The sequence below is a fragment of the Colobus angolensis genome, unplaced genomic scaffold (assembly GCF_000951035.1).
Source record: "Colobus angolensis palliatus isolate OR3802 unplaced genomic scaffold, Cang.pa_1.0 Scaffold9, whole genome shotgun sequence".
Taxonomy (NCBI): Eukaryota; Metazoa; Chordata; class Mammalia; order Primates; family Cercopithecidae; genus Colobus; species Colobus angolensis.
In genome coordinates, this window is record NW_012122931.1 from 1962426 (window position 1) to 1984341 (window position 21916).

Sequence of the window (21916 nt, forward strand, 5' to 3'; positions counted from 1 at the left end):
TTTTTTTTTTTTTTGGAGATGGAGTCTCGCTGTGTCGCCCAGGCTGGGGTGCAGTGGCGTGATCTCAGCTTGTTGCAACCTCCGCCTCCTGGATTCAAGCGATTCTCCTGCCTCAGCCTCCCAAGTAGCTGCATTACAGGCACACACCACCACGCCTGGCTAACTTTTGTATTTTTAGTAGAGATTGGGTTTCACCATGTTGGCCAGGCTGGCCTCAAACTCCTGACCTCAGGTGATCTGCCCATCTTGGCCTCCCAAAGTGTGGGGATTACAAGCGTGAGCCACCACACCCGGCCCAAAGGGCATTTTTTTATTATTACTGTAACTATCATGATTATTTGTAGTCATACAAGTTAGTAGCAGATGTGGAATTAAAGCCCAGACTCAGGGACATGAATCCCAGTGCCCTTTTTTGCTGTATCATAATAAGTGGAACATTAGCATCTGCCAGCTCTCCAGAAATACGAGCAAGTAGTACGATTACAAAATGAGATTGTAAGTTTGATCAAACGTAGTCTCAGGTATACTCTTTCTGGGCCTGGCGCTGGTGTCAGTCTTTATCCCCGAGCGCAGATCATTTCTCTCCAGGGAGTTGATCATTGCCTGTCTGCACAACACAGGGAAGCTGTAGAAGGGCAGGAAGCCTCTCCTGAAGTACACGTCCCCAAAGAAGGAGCGGAGCAGCTGCATCTCCCTCCACTCTTTCAGCAACAAGCTACAGTCATTTCTTTTGTAACTTCTGCCCTTCTCTGGCCTTGCAGCATAAATTCTTCTTAAGCCTTTTCCCTGGCTTGAGGCCAACCTCAAAGACTTCCTGAGACTTGAGGAGCGGTTCTAACTTCATGAGTAAGAACCAGGTCCCAGAGTCAGACAGATAGGAGTTTGAGTTTGAATCCTTGCTTCCCAGCTGGTAGCTCTGCAACCTCAGGCAGATTGTCTTCTCCCAGCCTCAGTTTTCCCATCTGTAAAACATAATTGCTGTGAGGCTTAAATAAAACAAGGCATGAAGTGCCCTGTAGAGTTCCAGACCTCATAGATTCTTAGGTCTAGAAACTCTGTCTCATGATCTCAGCCCCAGCTTCTTCCTTGATAGATAGTAGTGAATGCTTGGATATGTTTAAGGTTTGGTGATTTTTTTAATTTTTATTTTTAGGAAAGCTGAGCAAGGTTGGGCTTTCATGATATAACTGATTAACTTAGAAAGCTAAATTAACCATCCTACGTTCTAGGTGTCGTGTTGGTAAAGACCTGGCTCGCTGAGCCAAGTTTAACTTGAATTCAGAGGAAAAAGAAAAACTAAACTAAATTGTGTTACTAATTATCGCATAGATATACACAACCTGAGAGAGTATTTTACGTGTGATTCATGTCAGTAGTAAAAAGAATAAACTAGATGCTGGATACAACTTTTAATTCTGTTGTGCATAAGAAATACCGTGTGTCTTAATTGCTGTCCTCAATTTGAGCAGCTTTCTAGCATGTGAACCAATGCCAGGCATGTAAATGTGGGTTCAGTTGCTAGGCCTTTCATTCAGATAGCCAGACACCTCATTACAGGGCCCCTCTCCTTCACCCAGGGCGATTGAAGCCCATGGTAAATGTCCCTTTGGCACATACATTTTTGGGCTTCTGTGAACAGAAAGCAAGCGAGTGAAGCATCTGTAAAATGTATATTTCATATTTAGGTATATAAAATATATATAGCTATGTCTGGGTGTGTGAATGTTCACCTACCTACAAAGAGAATAAATTTGATCTTTCAACTTTACTGGGAAGCACTCAGAAGGTTCTAGGGACTATGGGGGTAGAACTCAGCTTGGCAATAAAGTGATTAAAACAAAACCCTTCCATTTAGCTTAAAAATACCTTGGAAGTTGGCAATATCAAGGTGCAGGCTTTCACAAAAACCTGCTACCTTTGCTACTACTTTTTATACTAAAAATAGTCCAGCCTATTTATCTTAGACTCCCATCTGTTGCTTCTTGATAGGTGTGAAATCTTCATCATCAAAGTGTACACACACCCAACCATGTTTTTCCTACAAGCGTTTTTGTCCTGTGAAATATACCTGTAAACTTATCCTAACAAAGGAACCGTTGCTGGTGTTGCGAGATCTTAAAATAAGTTCAGAGCCCCCTGCCCATCCTTTCTGATGGCCTGTGTTTTCTAAAATCAGTAGGATATTAGAGACAAAGGTGCGTTGCGTGCGCGGATGGATGGTTGGAAATGTGTTTTCTAAACTACCCATGGTCCTCTAGTTGCAAGTTAGCTTCATTAACCAGGACTGACTCTGTGTCTTTGAGGGTGGGAGAGCCAGTCCTGCCAGGTATTCGTGTGCCCTCAGGGGTTTGACCCGCTCTCATTATAGGAGCATTTTCCCTGTCTGGGGCTGAGATGGTGCTGCATAACTCTGCCCCACTCTGTCTTCAGTTTAAATTTAGATTGTCCTCCCCAGAAGACAACTGAAAAATACCTCATTCATTCTCAAGAGGGGCAATTTTAAAATCAGGTATTTCTGGAAGCGGGGGTTAGGGAGGAGTAAGATATTTTTTCCTAAGAATTGTATGTTGTTTTTTTCTGCCATTAACTTATTCTTATATTTTACTAAAACTGACCTTATCATTTCAAACCTGTGAACCTAGTTCTATCGTGTTTTTTTTCCCCTACGTATTTCACTTGTATACACACTCACGTTATATATATGTAATTCTTTTTTTTTTTTGGTTGGGAAGAAAAGATGCCTCATTTTGAAACCTAAAGGGGGGAATAAGAAAAACCCTTTGTAATATATTGCCATATTATCACTAAATCCCCTGACAGTTGTGACACAGAAGCAAGTCACCTGTCACTTAAGCTTGAGGTCTCTTTAATTTTCTCCTGGAATTCGCACCAGGCTGTCTTTAATTTGAGGCCTTTATTGGAATTCTGAAACCTCTCTGCCTCCCTGGCTCTCAGATCTATTCTGAGAGCTGTTACAGAATGTATACAATAACCAACAGAGGGATTCGGAGAGGGCTAGAGCTCTGTTTATTTAACACTCTAGAGGGATTTTTGTGCTTATTCGGTCCTGGCTGCCCGGCTTTCAATATCGCTTTGACAACCATTCTGCCCTTCTCATTAATTTTAAACAGTTAAAACACAAGAAAAAGAGGAAAAAGTTTTCATTATTAAAGTGCTTTACTTTTTAATAACAGAGGATTCTGTCCGCCAGGGGAAAGGGCATCCTCGCTAATTTCACATTCATATTAAAAAAAAAAAAGCACACAGGGAAGGTGACAGTTGTGCTGCTGAGGTGGCTTAACGAAAGGAGGGCAGCAAAAAAAAGTTTGCATTTCACATCAGTTAAGAGGGTTTAAAAAAAAAAATCCTTGTTAATGACAATAGCAAATGTCCACTTTGGTAACACGGCTCCTGAGTGACTCTTCTCCTGACATTTTAGCGGATGAGAACCCTTAGGGGGACCTTGTATTGTACTGTGACATCAGCGAGACTGTCATCAACCAAACAGGTAGCAGGAATGATTTGACTCAACTAAAAACATTTTCACGTTGTTAAGTCTCTTAATATAGAGATGAACGTCGATCCGGAGAATGAGGCTTTTTCTTTCCTCCCCTTTGTTCTTCCTCTGTCAGCCTTAAAGGTGAAAGGGAGGCTCGGGGAGTCATGGTGAGGCCAGATGCAAACGCTCATACACTGTCCTCTACAAGGTTAAGCAGCACGACCTGGTCTCACTCTGGATTTTCCCCGGGGGCTCACACTGGGGTGGCCGGTGGAAGTAGAGGCACCAGCACCACTCAAGTGATCAGTGTCACTTGGCAGGTTGGCCTCATTGGGTGGAAGAATCTGCGTTCTCTTGATTTCACGTTCAGTAGCAAGCACTCATGTTTGTTTTAAGATATTGGAGACAAAAGCCACTAGTTTTTAGAGTGGATATTTAAAAAGGAAATTTTTTTCTCTGGTACTGTTAAAGGATGGAAAGAAAATAATCGTCTATTTTATTATCATTTTCCATCTGTAGGCTCTTTGCATGCACACAGATGCTACCTCTTACACAGGGACAATTTGCTACAGAGGTCCAGGCAGTTTTTGAATGTCGTGTCCTGGAACAGCCCACTCACTCCTTAATAGATTCCTGGGAACTCAGCACAGTGGCCATGGGCTGGAGGAATAAATCTGAAACACTAGAAGTCTGAACCGCTCTAGGCACTGAGGAAGCCTGCTCTGAAATTCAAGCATAGGGGTAACTTTTTAAGGCAGAATTTTAGGCAGGTCACTGTGGAGTGACCTGCCTAAAGTTTCTCATGAAGACAGTTTCTCATGAAGAGAAATTGTCAGTGTTCCACTGGTGTGTATAAGGGAAAGGTGAAGATTCCTAGGAGATCCAAGACCCATTTGAAAACAGCTCATATTCAGTGATGTTTTAAATGTCTGAATTGGACTTGGAAAATTCCAAAGTGTCTCCAATGGTCTTTGATTTTGAACATGCATGGTAAGAGGTCAGGAAGAAAAGTAAGTAAATAAGTAAACAGACCTGATCTTCTCATAAAGCCATCCTCATCTTTACTTGACTTTAACATCTCTATAGCTCCCTTTTTTTTTCCCTAGTAATATTGAAAGGATTACACTTGTTGGCCCCTAGGTGGTTACTGTGTGATTTTACTGTTATTAAATCTATTATAAACTGCTTCATTATTCCTGACTTTGACTCTATCTCTCCTTTAATCCTTCTGTCGCCCTCTCAGAAATCCCATGCTGTTGGCCCCCAGGAAATCCGAGAGCGAGCCACAGTCTTGCAGACGGTATTTGAAGATTACGTGCACTCCAGTGAGAGGAGGGTCTCCTGGGCAAAGAAAGGTCGGTCTATTTCCTAGGTGCTTGTGCAGTGGATAGCCCAGCAGAGTGCTCTCCCCCACCTTCACCCACATACCCCCAAACCGGTTGAGAGGCCATCGTGGGGTCCCTGCTCACCAGCCAAAGCCTTCAATCTCCATAATTCTGCAGGGTTTGGAAGCAGGCACGGAAGGCTTTAAAGTGATATTAAATGTTAATTTCGTCCTTCCCCATGTTTTGCACAAATGAGGCTTTATCTTGGCTTATATGAGGACTAGAGTTTTGACCCAACAACTTGGATCTTTTAAGGATCTGTTTTCCTCTTTGAAAACCAGATAGAAGAGATGTGACACGTTAGTAGAAACAGTTGTAGAGATGGAAATTAGAGATGAAGGCCAGAGCTGGAAATATCAGACCTAAGCAATTCCTATTTGAAGGCACAAAGAAAAATGAGAAAGAACAGTACTGAAGAAGAGCCATAGACCATGAACCAAATTCCTAGGAAATTTATAAAAGAATTAGGTACTGATTTAATATTCAGACCCTTTGTAGGATAAGTTGACTCCTGGGATCACCATGCATTAGATGTGGACATCGCAATTCACGTTGAGTAATAAGCAGTGCATGGCTGAAGGGGGTTTATAATCACTGGTACTTTTTATTGTGGTATGTCTTGGCCAGAGACTGACCATGTCTAATGAGACTTACTCCATGCTGGAGGATATACAGGGTTTTATTGTTAGTTGCCTGCTATTTTGAGAAGAGTATCAGGCTGGCTTACAAATATCAGAACACTGTAGCATCCTCTCTTTTTATAAATAGAAATGCTTTAAAAACTATTCATTTGACAAATATTTATCAAATTGGGCACTATTCCAAGTGCTTGGAATACATGAGAGATCAAAATAAAAATCCTTGCTTTGTGAAGCCAACATGTTAGTGGGGTCAGGGGCAGCAGACAGCGAGCATAATAAATAAAAGAAATAGTCTGTTTCAAGGTGACAAGAGCTATGGAGTCAGTAGAAGGAGATGGGGGAGGTGAAGGGGTGACATAGCAGAGTGCATTTTTAACGGGGTCAGAGTGAGCCTCATTGTGTAGGTGACACTTGAGCAAAAACCTGAAGTGGGATGAGCCCCGTGGCTCTCTAAAGAAAAGGCATTGTGGGCAGTGGAAGCCGGGGCAGAAGAGCTCGAGGAAGGCAGTGTGAATGGAAAGGGGGTGCTGACCAAGGCAGAATCACGTAGGACTTTGGGTCTGCGTCGGAATGAAGGGGGAGCGGAAGTGTGGTGGGATCTGACTTAGGTTTGAAAGATACCATCTGGCTGCTGTGTGAGAATAGACTAGTGGGGGTCAAAGGTAAAAGCTGGGAGACTGGGGTGAAGCATAGATGATAAAAATGGGTTAGTCAGCAAATATTTTCAAGGACCTCTTACATACCTTTAGCACATTATAATTGCAATTCTTGGTTGTCATCATTAAAAATCAGAACCACACAAGGTGAAAGATGAAGTCCCAGTCATTACCACTGTATATACACTATGTATCCTTCTAGACTTTTCTCTGATAATATCCTGTCTTAGCATTTCCCTGAAGTGAATTCAACAATTCCCAAGGGTTTTCCTACCTTGCTACCTCTAGAGGAGTATTGCTCTGTCTCTCAAGAGGAATAGGGTCTTTGTCACAGTGTAACTTTACAGAGTTTGGACCTTTGATGAAAGTTAGGCAAATTCAACTGGCTGTGCAGTACGTAACAAGGTGTTGTGCTACTGAATTCCAGGGCTGGTATCAAAGTTGCAATGGAAAGAAAGAAATCAAACCCACACTGTCACCTTCGATTTTGGTGTCAGTGATGCCTCAGATATTTTGGCAAGACTACAACTATTTCAAGGTGTCTGGGTCTTCAGAGTAGAAGTTACAGTAATTCTTAAAGGATGTGGTTTTGGGTTTTCTCTCACCATCATTACCGTTGAACTTGTTAATACCATGAAACAAGCAGAGTCACTTGTCTTTTGTTTAAGGAATATTGGAACAGGGTCACTTCCCAATGTTTATATACCATGAAGGAAATAAACGTATCATGTCTCTTATTTGCTAATCAATTTCCACACCAGATTGATGATGGGCTGGGACAACACCGCCTCTTACAGAGCTCAGTCACCCCATTTCAGACATAAGTCTTGCCACCATTCCTTCTCTTCTGTTTCTTAGGACTAAGTTTTGGAGGCTTGAGAGAGTACACACATATTTGCCACCCTAAATGTATCGAATTTACCACATAGGAACAGCCACTCCACCCCATAGGTGGAGACAGTCTTTTACATTTCAATCTGCATATGCAAATTCCACACTTATTGACTTGCTTCCCTTTTATGCCATTTCAGAACTCACATCATGAATAATTAACAAAGCAGCTGGCTTTTGCCTTGATGGCAGAAAACTAGTTAGAAACTGGGCCAAGTATGTATTTGTTTTCCTTTTGCATTTTCGGACCCAGTCATTGTTAATAACCAGCATTTAATTGTCAGTTTCCAGAAGCAGTTACCCCTTTTTTCCTCTGTTTTCTTGCATCTTTTAGAGAGGGATTCGAGTGGTAAAAAGAGTGGTAGCATAAGTTTGCATTCCAGACTTCTGAACAAAAATTTTGGAAGCTAGAGTCCTCTGCCTGCAAATGACCATTGCTCCTGTGGCTTAATGCTCTCTGTCTTCAGGTCTCCCTGCAGACCAGAAACTCCATGTAGGATTTATGCCTGTTTGGAAGGGATACTTCTCAAAGTCTAGAAAACCCATACCAGTGATGACAAGTCATTCTTCTCCCCTCAGTGGGGTCAGAGCTAGGCTGGGCAGTTTACCAAATGCTTTGTCTTTAAGAGAACAGCAGGCAACCTCCTTGCCTACATCCTTTCCATAGTTGTCATTGTAGGGGTTGGGTGGGAAGATGCATGTGCCTTTATTCTGCACTGAAGGGTGCTCTTGTGGGAGTGGGGGCTGGGGTTGGGAGCAGCAGAGATGATCTTCACCTTCCAGGCTGGAGCTTTGTTTATTTCTGACTCCTTTATCTTACGAGTCATCATAAGATACCACTAGTTTCTGATCCAAATGTCCAGGAATGAGAAAGGACGATGTGTCCATGCGAGATACTAGAAAACAGCTTTGCCCTAATTCAGGCACCTTAAGTGGTTGGCAAGAAATAGGAATCAGTGACTGCAAAGTGCTGAACTCTGGTGGCCTGTAGCTTCATCCATCACCCCAAATAAATGTCTACTTTCATTACTTCTCCACTTTCCGCTTGTGTGGGTCCCACAGCCCCTGTTCCTTCTGCACATTCTAGACACTGCCAACATGAGCCACTTCCTGCTCCTTGAAAGGTCCTGCAGACAGCTGCTGCAGCATCTGAAATTCCTGCTTCTCTGAATTATCCAAACATGGGAGTCCACGCAAGTATGTGAGGACAACCAACTGTCGCCGTCCCGGTGAGACAGGAGCCTTGAGGACAAGGAGGGTTAGTAAAGATATGCAGCGTGAAATGCTGCCTGACCAGTTGTCTGGGGAGAAAACACTTCCTGCCACATCTTGGCAAACTCATTATCCCTGTAAAGCTGTTAGCTGGACACCTACGTCTCCTGGGACAGATGCTCTCAGCGCTCAGCTCATAGGATTGGTGGAGAGAAGGAGAGGAAGAGAGGTGACCAGGGTGGAAGCCCAGGGGCTCATCCGCTTACACAGAAGAGAGGTAGGGAATGAAGAGACCTAGAGTGGGATTTGGCTGACTGAGGTTTTAAAAGCGCAGGCTCTTGGTTTGGTTTCGGCTTGACTTGGTTTCAGTCTCATCTTTTTTTAGACCACAGTAAGTGTTGAGGGTTGGGAAAAGAAAGAGGTTGAGGAGAAGAGGGTTGAATCTCCTGAGTCGCGTAGCAGTAGAGCCTTTCCCTCGGAGGGCTTGGCTGTGGGGCTCTGTGTCTGGGGGTATCAGAACCCTCCAAATAGTACAGACCATTTGAAGCGTTAAAGATTTTCCTTGAAAATGTCCCTGGTTATTAAAAAGGGGAGTAAGCACAGATTTAAGAGTGGGGTACAGAGGAGTTGCCTTGGTTATTATTGCTCATCGATTGGGAAAAGGAGTTCACTTTACTCAGTAAATAGAGCTTTGATGGATTCCCCAGGATCCTTCCAGGAGCTGATCTGCTAAAATGACACTTTTTATTACTGTTCATAAACGCCAATCTCCAGGTGCTGCTGGGATATTATGTTTAAGCTGTGGGCAAACTTGCCAGTCCAGTGGCTCAACAAGGAGAGTGAGGAAGTGAAGGCTGGTGTTCAGTGCTTGCCTCCATCAGACACCGTCGGCTGGGCTCTGGCTCAGCTGGCGGAAGAGCAGGATTGGAGGTGAAGAGAGCAGTGACAGGAATAGCGGGGAGTGCTTTGCAGAACATTCTTCTCCTTCCTTGTTGGAGTGAGAAGTGGGTGGACACTCAGTTTTCATTGTTACTTGCAGAGATATTCAAGGGGGAACCCAATCTAATCTTTCCTCAAGGGAATGCCTAGTTAAGTAGACCAAGGCTCCACCCTCCTGGGAATGAGTCTGGCCCTTTTCTGGGGGAGGTGGGACCTACAACAAGGACCCCCTTTTCTGAGTTTAATTGAATTTTCTTTGAGATGGAGTTTGGCTCTTGCCCCCCTAGTCTGGAGTGCAGTGGCACGATCTCCACTCACTCCAACCTCCGCCTCCTAGGTTCAAGTGATTCTCCTGCCTCAGCCTCCCGAGTAGCTGGGATTACAGGCGCCTGCCACCAGGCCTGGCTAATTTTTGCATTTTTAGTAGACAGGGTTTCACCATGTTGGCCTGTCTGGTCTCAAACTCCTGACCTCAGGTGACCCACCTGCCTCAGCCTCCCAAAGTGCTGAGATTACAGGCGTGAGCCATCGCACCTGGCTGCTTTTCTTAATTTTAAAAAGGGACTAAAACTTTCCTGACAGAATGTTTGATAAACATCCCTAAATTCTCAGTCCTCAAGGGACTATTTTAGAGACTTAATAATTTTCTTTCTCCTTTAAAATTTTTTTCATTCCCTTTTTTACACATTCTTTGAGTAAGAAGCACTGTATTGGTTAATCCTGGATACTTTTAAAATGAACTTGGTTTTAAAATCCCATGAGGAAGGCTGGGTGAGGTGGCTCACACTTGTAATCCCAAGCACTTTGAGAGGCTGAGGTGGGAGGACCACTTGAGATCAGGAGTTCAAGACCAACCTGGGCAACATAGTGAGACCCTGTCTCTACAAAAATAAAAATTTAAAAATTAGCCTGTAGTCCCAGCTACTCAGGAGGCTGAGGCAGGAGGATTACTTGAACCCTGGAGTTTGAGGCTACAGTGAGCTATGATCACGTCACTGCGCTGCAGTCTGGACAACACAGTGAGACCCCGCCTCTTAAACAAATTTTAAATTTAAAAAGTCCCATAAGTACACAGAAAAGCTGGTATCAGGGATTGCCTGTGGATAAGGGAGCTGGAGGTGGGGCTTGTGGTGAAGGGGGCATTGGTGGTAATGTCATTCATTCATAGTAAACATGACAGTCATAATAAAGCCTTTTGAACTTTGTAATTTTGTAACACACTAGCATGCATTAACTATTCAAAAGTAAATAAAATTTAATTAGGAAAAATGTGTTAATATAAATGTCTAATGATTTTCTCATTTTCATAAGAAAGCGATGTCCTGTGTTGATCATTTCTTAGTTTCTTCACCCATTCTCTCTTTTCACTCGTTGACACAACAGACATCTACCAACTGCCTGTTGGTACCAGGTGCTGTGCTGGGCCTCACCCTGTTGGATTGTTAGAAGCTCTGTGGTCAAATCTGAAATTTTACTGGGCATATTCAAGTAATAATTGTGGTCCCCTGTAGTTTTTTTCTTTTTGTTGTTTAGGAATTGAATACACAGAAGTCTAGATTTTAGTTGTTTGTGTATGTTGTAATTGTCATGTTTCGTTGCCTGGCAAGATAAAGTACAGAAGATAACCATTAGGCCAGGCACTTTGGAGCTTGGAGACCCCGATCCTGACAGCCTCCCTCCCCACTCCCTTTTCTTTTCTTTCAGCTCTGCAGTCCTTCATCCAAGCCTACGCCACCTACCCCAGGGAGCTGAAGCACATCTTCCATGTCCGATCCCTCCACCTTGGGCATGTGGCGAAGAGCTTCGGGCTAAGAGATGCCCCCAGGAATCTTAGTGCCTTGACTAGAAAGAAAAGGAAAGCACACCTAAAAAGGTAAGATGAGCTGAATTCGTCCCGTGACGGGGCTAGAGAGCTCTGTTCACATGAGCACCAGTGAGGTGAAGTGCTAGCTGCCATGCTCACCACAGCTCTCTTCTCACTCATACCTACCCTTCTCCCAATAAACAAGCACTTGGAATGAGAAGAAAGCCCCCTCATCTTGCCGAAATTCAGGGGTGTCTCCTTTTGCGCCCAAATGTGGTGGGGTTCATAGGACTCGCTGTAGTCGGAGGTTCAGCTGTGCTGCGGTCCGCCCTGGCAAGCATCCGAGATGTGTATGACACATTCTGGTGTGTTCTGTGTGACAAGCCCTAGGAGCATACTTTGTTCCAGTGAGATGGAAGGGCTGAGTGCGCGAGCCACAGATTCCAGGAGCTGCCGAAGCCCAAATCTCTAACAGGCTGGCATTGGGGTCAGCACTGGGCTCCTTACTGCTGAGTTGCACCTCCAGAGGTGAGCACTCATCAAGGCAAGAGCGGTGAGCCCTTCCCCTGTCCTCCCAAAAACAGCGTGTTGAGGACTGTCCAGAGGTCCTGGGGAGAGGAGGGGGAGAGGAAGGGGTATTGCCCTGTTCGAGGCTGGGCTCTGAGTCTGCACGGTGCTGAGATGATTTCCCTCAGCACGCTACATTTGTAAAAGGCTTTCTGGCCGGGCGCGGTGGCTCAAGCCTGTAATCCCAGCACTTTGGGAGGCCGAGACGGGCGGATCACGAGGTCAGGAGATCGAGACCATCCTGGCTAACACAGTGAAACCCCGTCTCTACTAAAAATAGAAAAAACTAGCCGGGCGAGGTGGTGGGCGCCTGTAGTCCCAGCTACTCGGGAGGCTGAGGCAGGAGAATGGCGGGAACCCGGGAGGCGGAGCTTGCAGTGAGCTGAGATCCGGCCACTGCACTCCAGCCTGGGCGACAGAGCGAGACTCCGTCTCAAAAAAAAAAAAAAGGCTTTCTTCCTCTTCTCAAAGACATGTGTTCTTTCAGTACCAGCCTCAGCCCCTCACAGGAGCGAGAGTGCTTGAGGCCCTGTGAGCTACTCATGTCAGAACTTTGGGGTGGATGGTCTCATTGTTTATGTGGGAATGGTCCGTCGAACAAATGTTTGGGGCACACAGACTTTTTTCTCACCTGCCCTGATTTCCAGGTTCAATCCTAGAATGTTCTGGATGGTTAGTTTGCATTGTTTATCCTCCCTTTTCCACGTTAATTTACAAATGCTACAGGCTCCCCCACTGACTCTGGGAATCCGCAGGAAGGACCACTCTGCACTGCCTGTTCCCACACGATGTCTGGCTTGCCTGTTCACCAGGAAGTGTCAAGTATTCCATCAACTTTGTCAGGGCCCTGTTTCTGTAGCCTGTCACGGCCAAGACAGAGGGACCACCCAGTGGAGAGAAGTGACCATTGGTCTTGCAATCAGGGAACTTGGACTGAAGTCAGCTCTGTTCTGATGTGAGTTTGGGGCCATGCCTTTTTTTTTTTTTTTTTTTTTTGAGACGGAGTCTTGCTCTGTCACCCGGGCTGGAGTGCAGTGGCCGGATCTCAGCTCGCTGCAAGCTCCGCCTCCCGGGTTTACGCCATTCTCCTGCCTCAGCCTCCCGAGTAGCTGGGACTACAGGCGCCCGCCACCTCGCCCGGCTAGTTTTGTTTTTTTTTGTATTTTTAGTAGAAACGGGGTTTCACCATGTTAGCCAGGATGGTCTCGATCTCCTGACCTCGTGATCCACCCGTCTTGGCCTCCCAAAGTGCTGGGATTACAGGCTTGAGCCACCGCGCCCGGCCAAGGGGCCATGCCTTTTCTTAACGTCTCAGAGCCTCGATCTCAACTACACTAGGGAGAAGAAAATCCATGTTTTTAGTTACTTCACAAGATTGTCTTGAGAATCAAAATCAGGTGATTCCTGTAATCCCAGCACTTTGGCAGGCCCAGGCAGGCAGATTGCTTGAGGCCAGGAGTTAGAGACTAGCCCGGGCAACATAGTGAGACCCTGTCTCTACAGAAAAAAAAAAAAAAAGATTAGGTGACTTGTGAATATGCCTTTTGAACCATACAGGGCCCTACAGATGAAGATCCTTACAAGCTAAAAAGCATATTCAGGGACATCCAACTTGACCTTTCTGGGGGACTTGGCACCTCCAAGTGTCATTGGAATGGATAGAATGTTGCCTAATTCTGTTCCCAGTTTTGGAATTTTTAAGATGCTTGATTCTTTTCTGATACTAATAACTCTCACATAAGACAATGCTCCAGTAATTATTTGAGGAAAAACAAACAGTTTCCATGTGCTGCTGTACTGCAGTGCCTAGATGAGCGTGGACATTTCCTTCTCTGGTTCCTTCTAGGCCATTTTGAGGTTCAGGGGTGCAGAGTAGGGCTGTAGCCCGGAGATGTTTCTGCTCGTCCTCTGCTAGAGCCAGGCTGTCCTCCCTGAGGGCCAAGATGCCTCAGCTCTATTCCCAGGTGCTCTTGACTGGGCCAGGATTCTAGGCTGCAGGGCCTGGGAACTGGGTTCCTGTCTTAGGATCTGCTGTCCCCGGTACCCATGCATGTTAACTTTGAGTGTGGGGTGAATCCATGAGGCTTCACAGCTAGTGACTGAGAGTAGCCTCATCAGAAGCCTGACCATTTTGTCACCATCTCGGCAATGGTGATACTTTGAGGGCGGAGGAAGAGACCTGCCAAATGATTACTGTTAAAAAACACACATCTGGCCAGGCGCGGTGTCTCACTCCTGTAATCCCAGTACTTTGGGAGGCTGAGGCGGGTGGATCACGAGGTCAGGAGTTCAAGACCAGCCTGGCCAAGATGGTGACACCCCATCTCTACCAAAACTACAAAAATCAGCCGGGCGTGGTGACAGGCACCTGTAATTCCAGCTACTCAGGAGGCTGAGGCAGGAGAATCGCTTGAACCTGGACGGCAGAGGTTGCAGTGAGCCGCACCACTGCACTCCAGCCTAGGTGACAGAGTAAGACACTGTCTGAAAAAAAAAAAAAATGGAAACACACATCTTTGTTTATTCCTCTTCCCTGAAAATAAATGCAATCCCAAGATTTCATAGTTAGCAGATGATGTGCCTTTATGACTGGAGATTTCATTAGCAAGTGTTAATCCAGATAGCAGCTCCTCAGACCGGCCCAGCTCCTGGAAAGCAGAGAGGAGGCCTGTGGGCGGGGGAGTCGGAGGCAGCATTGTCCTTACCTTGAGAAGCCGCTAGGGAGAGAGCAGCCCGCCGCCTCCTGCCCCAGCTGACCCTCACTAGCAGATGGGCACCAAGACCATGATACCCCTGTGAGCAGGGGATTTAACAGGGCTTTATTTAGGGAAGAATGGGCTGATTAGCCGATAAAGAGCATGTAAGATGGCATGGGGCAGCCTTTGATGTCTGGCTGGCGCGGCAGGGAGCCGGGCGGTGAGTGACAGCAGTGTGTCACAGGATTACTCCGCCCGTGACAATGCCTCTCTCTGTTCTGGCCATGTCCCCACTCTGTTACAGCTACTTTTTCCGTTGTTATGCCCTTCTTTTGAAGGCATTTCTCTTCACACTCCTTAGATCCTCCCCCCACCCCTGCCTTTCGAAGGCAGACGGGCACTCGAGGATACAGTAGGTACCTTTCTTTTTTTTATTTGGGGAAATCTTGTCACTCCTGGAGGAGGAATGACTTTGCAGCTAATCTGCACATGGACCGTATAATTGTGGTCAGGGTAAGCGGCAGAGAAAACTTGACAGATTTTCCACACCTCAGTCAGGGTTTGAGCAAATGCCAGTTGCTGCTTTTTGAGGACTGGAAAGAAAAGTCCATTAAACCCCACAAAGTGTGAGAGTTATGCTGTGGTCACAATTATTGTTCTGAGCTGAAACGTCTCCTCTGAAATCCATCTGTCAAGAAAGAGAATGGGTTCCTTATGTTTTGTATGGGTGAATAAAATAATGGCGCTAAATTCTCTAAACTATTCTGCATTCCATTTTACGGTGTTTACTGCCTAGAATAATTATATATTATGTGCAAACCTGTGATATCTGCAAGCCAAATCCATCAGACTAACAGAAGCCTGTCTCACCTGTCATATGCCAAGCGGGAGCTCAGGCGGCTGTTAGAATGGGGATCAGGAGCAGGTTAGAGAGGAGGCTGTTCGGCTGGTCCGTGCGATGGGAGAGGGACCCTTCATCTCTTTTTGCCTTTAGTCCTTCACCCGACCACTTTTCAGAAAAGGAAAATAAATAGTTCATGGCCCCAAATGAGATCTTAATAACTAGGTTCCTGTCGACTTCTCCAGTGCTCAGTTCTGAAAGGGAACAGTAAATATCTTCCCCTACACACAGAAATACAGGCATAGTCACAAAAGCTCTTCTGACACCTGCACGCAAACCTGTCAGAACAGCCCCCACCCCAAACACTGACACAGACGTGTACACAGAGAGTTGGTGCTATCGGTAAAATATTGAGTGGCCCCCTTAGCAACATCCGTCATGAAAACAGCATTTTTCCTTCCGTGAAATGCGGTTCTTATTTTGAAGCTATAGTAGATTCAGCAGTTTCTGAGTAGCAAAGGGAACATATCCTTCCAAAATCTCCATCTTTCCAGGAGATGCTGAGGCTCAGCTCTCTCTGCTGGGAGAGGCAGAATTGTGTTGTTTGCCAGGTGTCTGTCTGTCTGTCTAGGTCGTCACACGAGCAGAACATGTCAGGAACAGTGAGCAGGCAGGCACGCTCAATAGGGCCATGATTCTCTCTCATTTCGCTGCCACTCTGCGGAAAATGGCTCAATGATATAGAAACGATGTGCCTTAAGTTCTTAGTGTTAGGCTGGGCACAGTGGCTCACACCTGTAATCCTAGTGCTTTGGGAGGCCAGGCCCAGGAGGTCAAGGCTGCAGCGAACTGTGATCACTGTACCCAGCATGGGTGACAGTGAGACACCATCTCTAAAAAATAAAAACAAATTGTAAAAATGTTTAAAGATGTTGGTGATACTGTGACAGTATGAAAGAGTGAGTCTGCTGTTTTTAAACCACCCTGTTTTATGTGAATTATATGCTGTGCTCACATACTGGTTTTTGCCCAGACGATTCAGTTTATAGTACCTGAGACTGGTTTTACCCATTACTTCTGCCACCTGCCTTTCTAATGTTGTGCTTAGAGCTTAGAAACATCTGGGACATCTTCATTATCAGTAGTGCAATAATTTTGTCCCCCTGTTCCCAGCTTCCTCTTTAAAATTACTAGACAAACAGCAGTTTGAATTGTTGGAAAGTAGTTTTATTTGTATAAATTTTCTCAAGTCAGCCTAGCCCAAATGTTACCTGGTAGCTCCTAATTTTATCAGATAAGGTATAGAGTCTAAACTGGGGCTGTCTTACCCCTTAGTACCTAGTAGATCTGGACATGCTAAGTCAGTGCTCAGCGGGCCCTGATTAGTAGGAAGAGGGAAAGGGGGACCAGAACCAGCGCACCCTGTGGCTTGTGTGCCAGGCCCTGCAGAGGATTTCCTTAATCTCCCACACTTCGGAAGTTCTAGAAGTCATTTATTTTCTAAAATAAACATCCTCGTGGAAATCATACACACCAGTCACCCCTTCTTCATAGATAGGACAGGTTCACAGATTTTTCCTGTCTGAATTATCACAAATGCTTCCAATTTGAAATTTTGCAAAGCTCTGGTTTGGGGCATTTTTCATCTTAGAAGGCCTGTGCTGTGGTGTTCTCTGATTCTCACCCTTGCTCATTCAGCGGTTGTCTAATACCTGGGAAGAGCTAACTGTGTGGAATAGAGCTCTAGCTTGAGGAGTCCGTACCCCCGTTAGCCCTCTCCCTTGCTCCTCTCTGGTTTCTTACATGCCGACTCTGGGAGAATCACAGTGATGACATCTGGGTTTGAATCACACAGACACCGGGATTGAATCCTGGCCGGGCCACTTGCAGTCTGTGTGCCTCTGGACAAGTCACTCAGCGTCTCTGTGCCTGGGTTCTCTGGCCTCAAAGGGAGGTACCCAAGTCGCCCTTTCATCGTGGGGGTCAAGCCAGAGGATGCATGGAAACAGCGTGGTGTGCAGCACGGGAATAAGCGGGAGTACCCGGTGATCATCACAGCGACCATATTATCGTGTTGCTGCTTCCCCCAGCCCCCACCATTGTCGCAAATACCCGTGGAACCGAGAATAAGAAAAGTGCCTTTTAGCACCCTGGAACTTTTCTTATCAGGAACAACCTTGAAAACATGGAACCGGGTCCCTCAAAGACGAGCATTAAGAAGCTGCAGCTGCATCTCCCTGTAAAGCAATATTCTCATCATTAGAGCAGCTTGCCTGCCAATTTTTATGTGGCATTTACAACCTCCCTAATATCACTTAATTAGCTGAAGGCAAACCTGGAATCTTGCCCACTGTGAAAACTTTCTCGATTTCATTGAGCCAGTTAGCATTCTGTAAAAAGACAGATTGGCCAAACATGAGATGAGAGGCTGGACGAAACCACACTCGGAGACATGAGGATTTCTCCGTGTAAATCCACTGCACCTGAGTCAGTGCTCATCTACTCCGTCTCAGCCGTGTCCAACACTGCTGATCCCTCCGGCCTCCTTAAACCGGTCTCTTCCCTCCGCGTCCCAAACACTGTCTTTATAAATAGCAGCCCTCAACGCCCCTGGCCCTCCATCTGAACCTCTGAAAGTGTCCCACCAAGTCTGCCTGTGGCCACGGTGCCACAGCCAGCCAGCACCTCCACAGCCCTCACCCCGTCTTGCCCTGGCTTAGTACCTTTCAGTGGCATCCCGTTAGGCTGTGATTAGAGCAAGCCACAACAAACCCCCCTCCTCACAAAGGCCCGAGCCTTTGCTGACTGTTCAGCCTCATCCGACACCCCTGTTTCTTACCCTCTCCTCAGAGCCTTTGCCTGAACATATCCTGGGCCTGGACCTCTCCCCTCCCTGCGGTGCCCTCCCCAGCCAAGCAGACACCCTCACACCTCTGTGCCCTGACCCTGGTCTGTCGTGGCAGCTTTACGTCTGCTGATGGTGTTATTTGTATGTGTGGTCAGCGTCTGCCCCTCCTCGAAAGTGTAGCTTAGAGAACAGACCCTGCCTGGTTTTTGCTCAGCATACAGGTTGGGTATTTCTCATCCAGAATGCTTGGGGACCAGAAGTGTGTCAGGTTTCAGTGTTTTCAGATTTTGTAGTGTTTGCGTTGTACAGGTTTTTTGAGCACCCAAACCCTGAAATCTGCAGTGCTGCAGTGAGCATTTCCTTTTAGAGTCACGCATCATGCATCGTGCCGGTGCTCAGAAAGCTTTGGATTTGGGAGCATATCAGTTTTCAGATTTGAGATGTTCAACCCGAATGCCCAGCACCTGTCACAGAACCTGGCACACAGTAGGTGCTCAGTAAATTTTTTGTAATAGATGAGTAGAAACCAAAATGTCCTATAATTCTGAGAGGAAGTGCAAAAAGGAAAAGAAAAGGAGGAGGAATTGTTCTGACATGAAAAGGAGGTAAATCCCTCTTTATTGTGTCGTGAATTTGGAAAACAGCACACCCTGCCTGCTGGGAAAGTCCTCTTTCAGAACTCCATGGGCCGCTTGTCGGTCATTCTGTCCTAAGAGAACAGGCCTGGGGTTGGGATCTCCTTCCTCAACTTAAAGGCATCCTCAGGAAGGACCGCATTCCCCCTACCGATGCCCCTCGTGGCCAAGCCGCTGGTTCTGTTCCCCAGTGAAGGAAGCCTGGGATCAGCCCACAGCACAGAGATGAATGGGCTCAGGAGTGGGACCTCCATTCCACCTAGACAAGGCCAGAGCAGGCATCCAGGCAGAGAGAGGTCACTAGGCCTTGCCGGAAGACCAGAGCAAAACAGTTAGGACCACCAGAAGTAGCCACGAGGACAGATGTGGCAGTATATGGGGAAACAGAATGTGCTCTGGAAATCTGCTGGGGAATCATATGAAAATGCTCTGCCCAGGCTCCAACCCAGGAGACCGTGGTTCAGTAAAATCTAAAATTATGAAGAGTGAGATAGAAGTGACCGTGAACTTGACCTAGGGACAGTCCCTGGGAACTTGAAAGAAATGTGGCCTCAGAGCAGATGATGAGATGTCCTCCTTCACCCGGCAGGGCAGCAAGGTGCTGGCTGAATATATCCGTAGTTTAAAGATGAGTTAGGATTAATCAGTGGTTCTTTATGTAGACCATGGGCAAGCTGCACAGATGATAGCCAAGAACATGCTCTCGTGGCCTCTGTCAAGGGAGGCAGGCTGGCACCTCTGGGGTCCATGCTGGATCATCATGTCTTTAGGACATTTGTATTAATAAACTCTCGTCCGGCGTGGAGCAAGGGATCGGAGCACTACTGTGGAAGGCAACTGCGTTTCTTCTGAGTGGGGAACACCGGCCTGTAGTCACTCAGGGACCGTTTGTCAAATGAATCCATCTGTTGGTTATAGAGTTCACACACGTCGTGTTCACAGGCAACTCCAAATGCACGGTGTGGGCACACGCTCCAGCAGGGGGTCTGCCCTTCCCCTCTCAGCACACCCCATGCAAAGCCAGTTTCCACTGCTTTACCTTCTTTCTATGGTCAGGTACTGTGGGCCTTACTTTTCGGGCTCTTGGTTTAATTACAGCTGTGCACACGCAGCTTTCTACATTTGGCCTTTTGCTTGCACCATGATTTTTTTCTATCTGACACCATGCAATTACCAGCTTTCTGCCTCCTCGTGGAACAAACCCACCTTTCTCCCCACCTTGCTAATGAGGTGATTAGAGGATTTCACAGTGACCCTGAGCCTCCTCCACACCTGGGTCACCTGCAGACAGCGGGAACCACAAGGCATGCTTTCAGTCATGCAGTCAGGGCTGACAACAAAGAACAGGAACCCAGCCAGCCTCTCCCGGGACGATGCTGGAGACGGGCACATCCGCTGCTGGAGCTGCCCAAGCACTGGAATTAGAAGATGTGGCTGGCCTAGCACGAACTGCTAGATGCCAGATGCAGCTGCGTGCAACAGGAGAGTACCAGCTCTTCATTAGCTCGTCCTCGCTCAGAGCTCTTCTAGTTCATATCATGTGAGAGATCAAGAAAGAACATGACAGTCCCCCAGGTCTCCCCTTGCTGCACACAGGGTAGTTTTAGTCATCCCAAACCCCTCCTGTATTACAGCCGACTGCCTACTCTCCTCTTCTAGTCTAACGCTGCTTTCATTAAGCTGCTTTCTGCAATAGGAAGGTGTGTATCCGGGGCCCCTCCACCCTCTTAATGATGTCAGAACCTTTCCATCGTGTTATAACCTATACGAAATGACTTCAAGTCTTTTTCAAATATCTCCATGTTGGTCCCAGTGTTACAGCTACAGTCCAAAATGTAGAGTGATTCGTTAACTACTTAATAATCAACATGAGGGGTACAGTTGAGAACCAGCATCCCAGAGCGACAGCATGTGACACTTTGTGCATGTCAGTTTTAAGTGCTCGTGGCGGTGGTGGCAGCATCTCTTTTGAGGGCTTATGTGTGTTCTCTGCCGAGCTGAGTCCTCCATGCACATTATCTCATTGAGGCCTCACCCAGACCCTGTGACCAAGGCAGGATCCTCAGTGTCCAGTGTAGAACTCGGAGCCTGGTCCTGTGGTTCTGAGTCTGAGAGACGCTGAAGCCCAAACTCTCAGCCAAGGGCTGTGTCCGCTTTCTCACCTGCCCCGTCTGGAAGCTGCTGGTTTATAGAATCTATATTGGGCGAAGTAGCAAGTATATGAACCCAAGGAGATAACTACGCAGGTAACCAAAGAAATGGCCTTAAAGTAGGAGATGTTTTGATTGTGTGTATGGAAGAATTTGGTTTGAAACTGTCAGAGTATCTTCGTAATGGGCAGTGTGATGAATGCTTTAGTACATTAGCTTATTAATCCTTTTGTAAGTGAATAAACTGGGACTTAGAGAGTTGAGTACCTTGGCCAGACTTCCAAGAGTGGGTCGTAGATGTTTTCTACCCTTTGGGGAAATCATTGGAACAACTTTGAGAAGAGACGATCATAAGCAAGATTTGGATCTGACTTTTTTTCCAGTTTCCTCTAGGTCTGGAAGCAGAATGGTACAGTGCTAGGAGCGTGGGTTTTGAAGCCCACATTCCTGAGTTTGATCCCAACCGTAGCACTCAGCAACAGCTTAGCTGTAAAATGGAGGTGCTGTCGGGTTGTCGTGTAGGGTGTAGGGTGCGGGAAACGGTAAGGAATGTGCAGCCTTAGCTCAGGGCTGATCTCAGAGTGGGTGTTTGATAAACAGCAGTTCCTCTGCCCTGTCTCACTTCCTCTCTTTGATCTGTAAATAAAAGATGGAGGCCGGGCGCGGTGGCTCAAGCCTGTAATCCCAGCACTTTGGGAGGCTGAGACGGGTGGATCACGAGGTCAGGAGATCGAGACCATCCTGGCTAACACGGTGAAACCCCGTCTCTACTAAAAACTACAAAAAACTAGCCGGGCGAGGTGGCGGCGCCTGTAGTCCCAGCTACCCGGGAGGCTGAGGCAGGAGAATGGCGTGAACCCGGGAGGCGGAGCTTGCAGTGAGCTGAGATCCGGCCACAGCACTCCAGCCCCTGGGTGACAGAGCGAGACTCCGTCTCAAAAAAAAAAAAAAAAAGATGGAAACTACATAGTCTTCCTTGAGTCTGCCCAGCCTGGCCCAGTCTGGTCCCGTGGATCCCATTGCACCTCTCATGGTTAGTGTGGCCTCTGCTTCAGCACCCCTGGCATCCCAGTGCCTTGTAGCCCCCAGGGCTGCCCGTTCATGGACCTGGCTTGCCATCAGAGCTTCTGAGAAAGAACCAGAATTCACGAC

General features: G+C 46.7%; 1 protein-coding gene across 2 annotated transcripts in view; it reads left to right on the top strand.

Moving 5' to 3' along the window:
* The window catches only part of DDX31 (DEAD (Asp-Glu-Ala-Asp) box polypeptide 31), a 79850-nt gene that overhangs the window by 48878 nt on the left and 9056 nt on the right, over positions 1–21916 (top strand). For both annotated transcript variants that reach the window (XM_011931173.1, XM_011931174.1), the window contains 2 exons: positions 4743–4854; positions 10928–11096. In XM_011931173.1, the coding sequence (XP_011786563.1) occupies positions 4743–4854; positions 10928–11096 (281 nt within the window). The remainder of the gene's footprint in view (positions 1–4742; positions 4855–10927; positions 11097–21916) is intronic.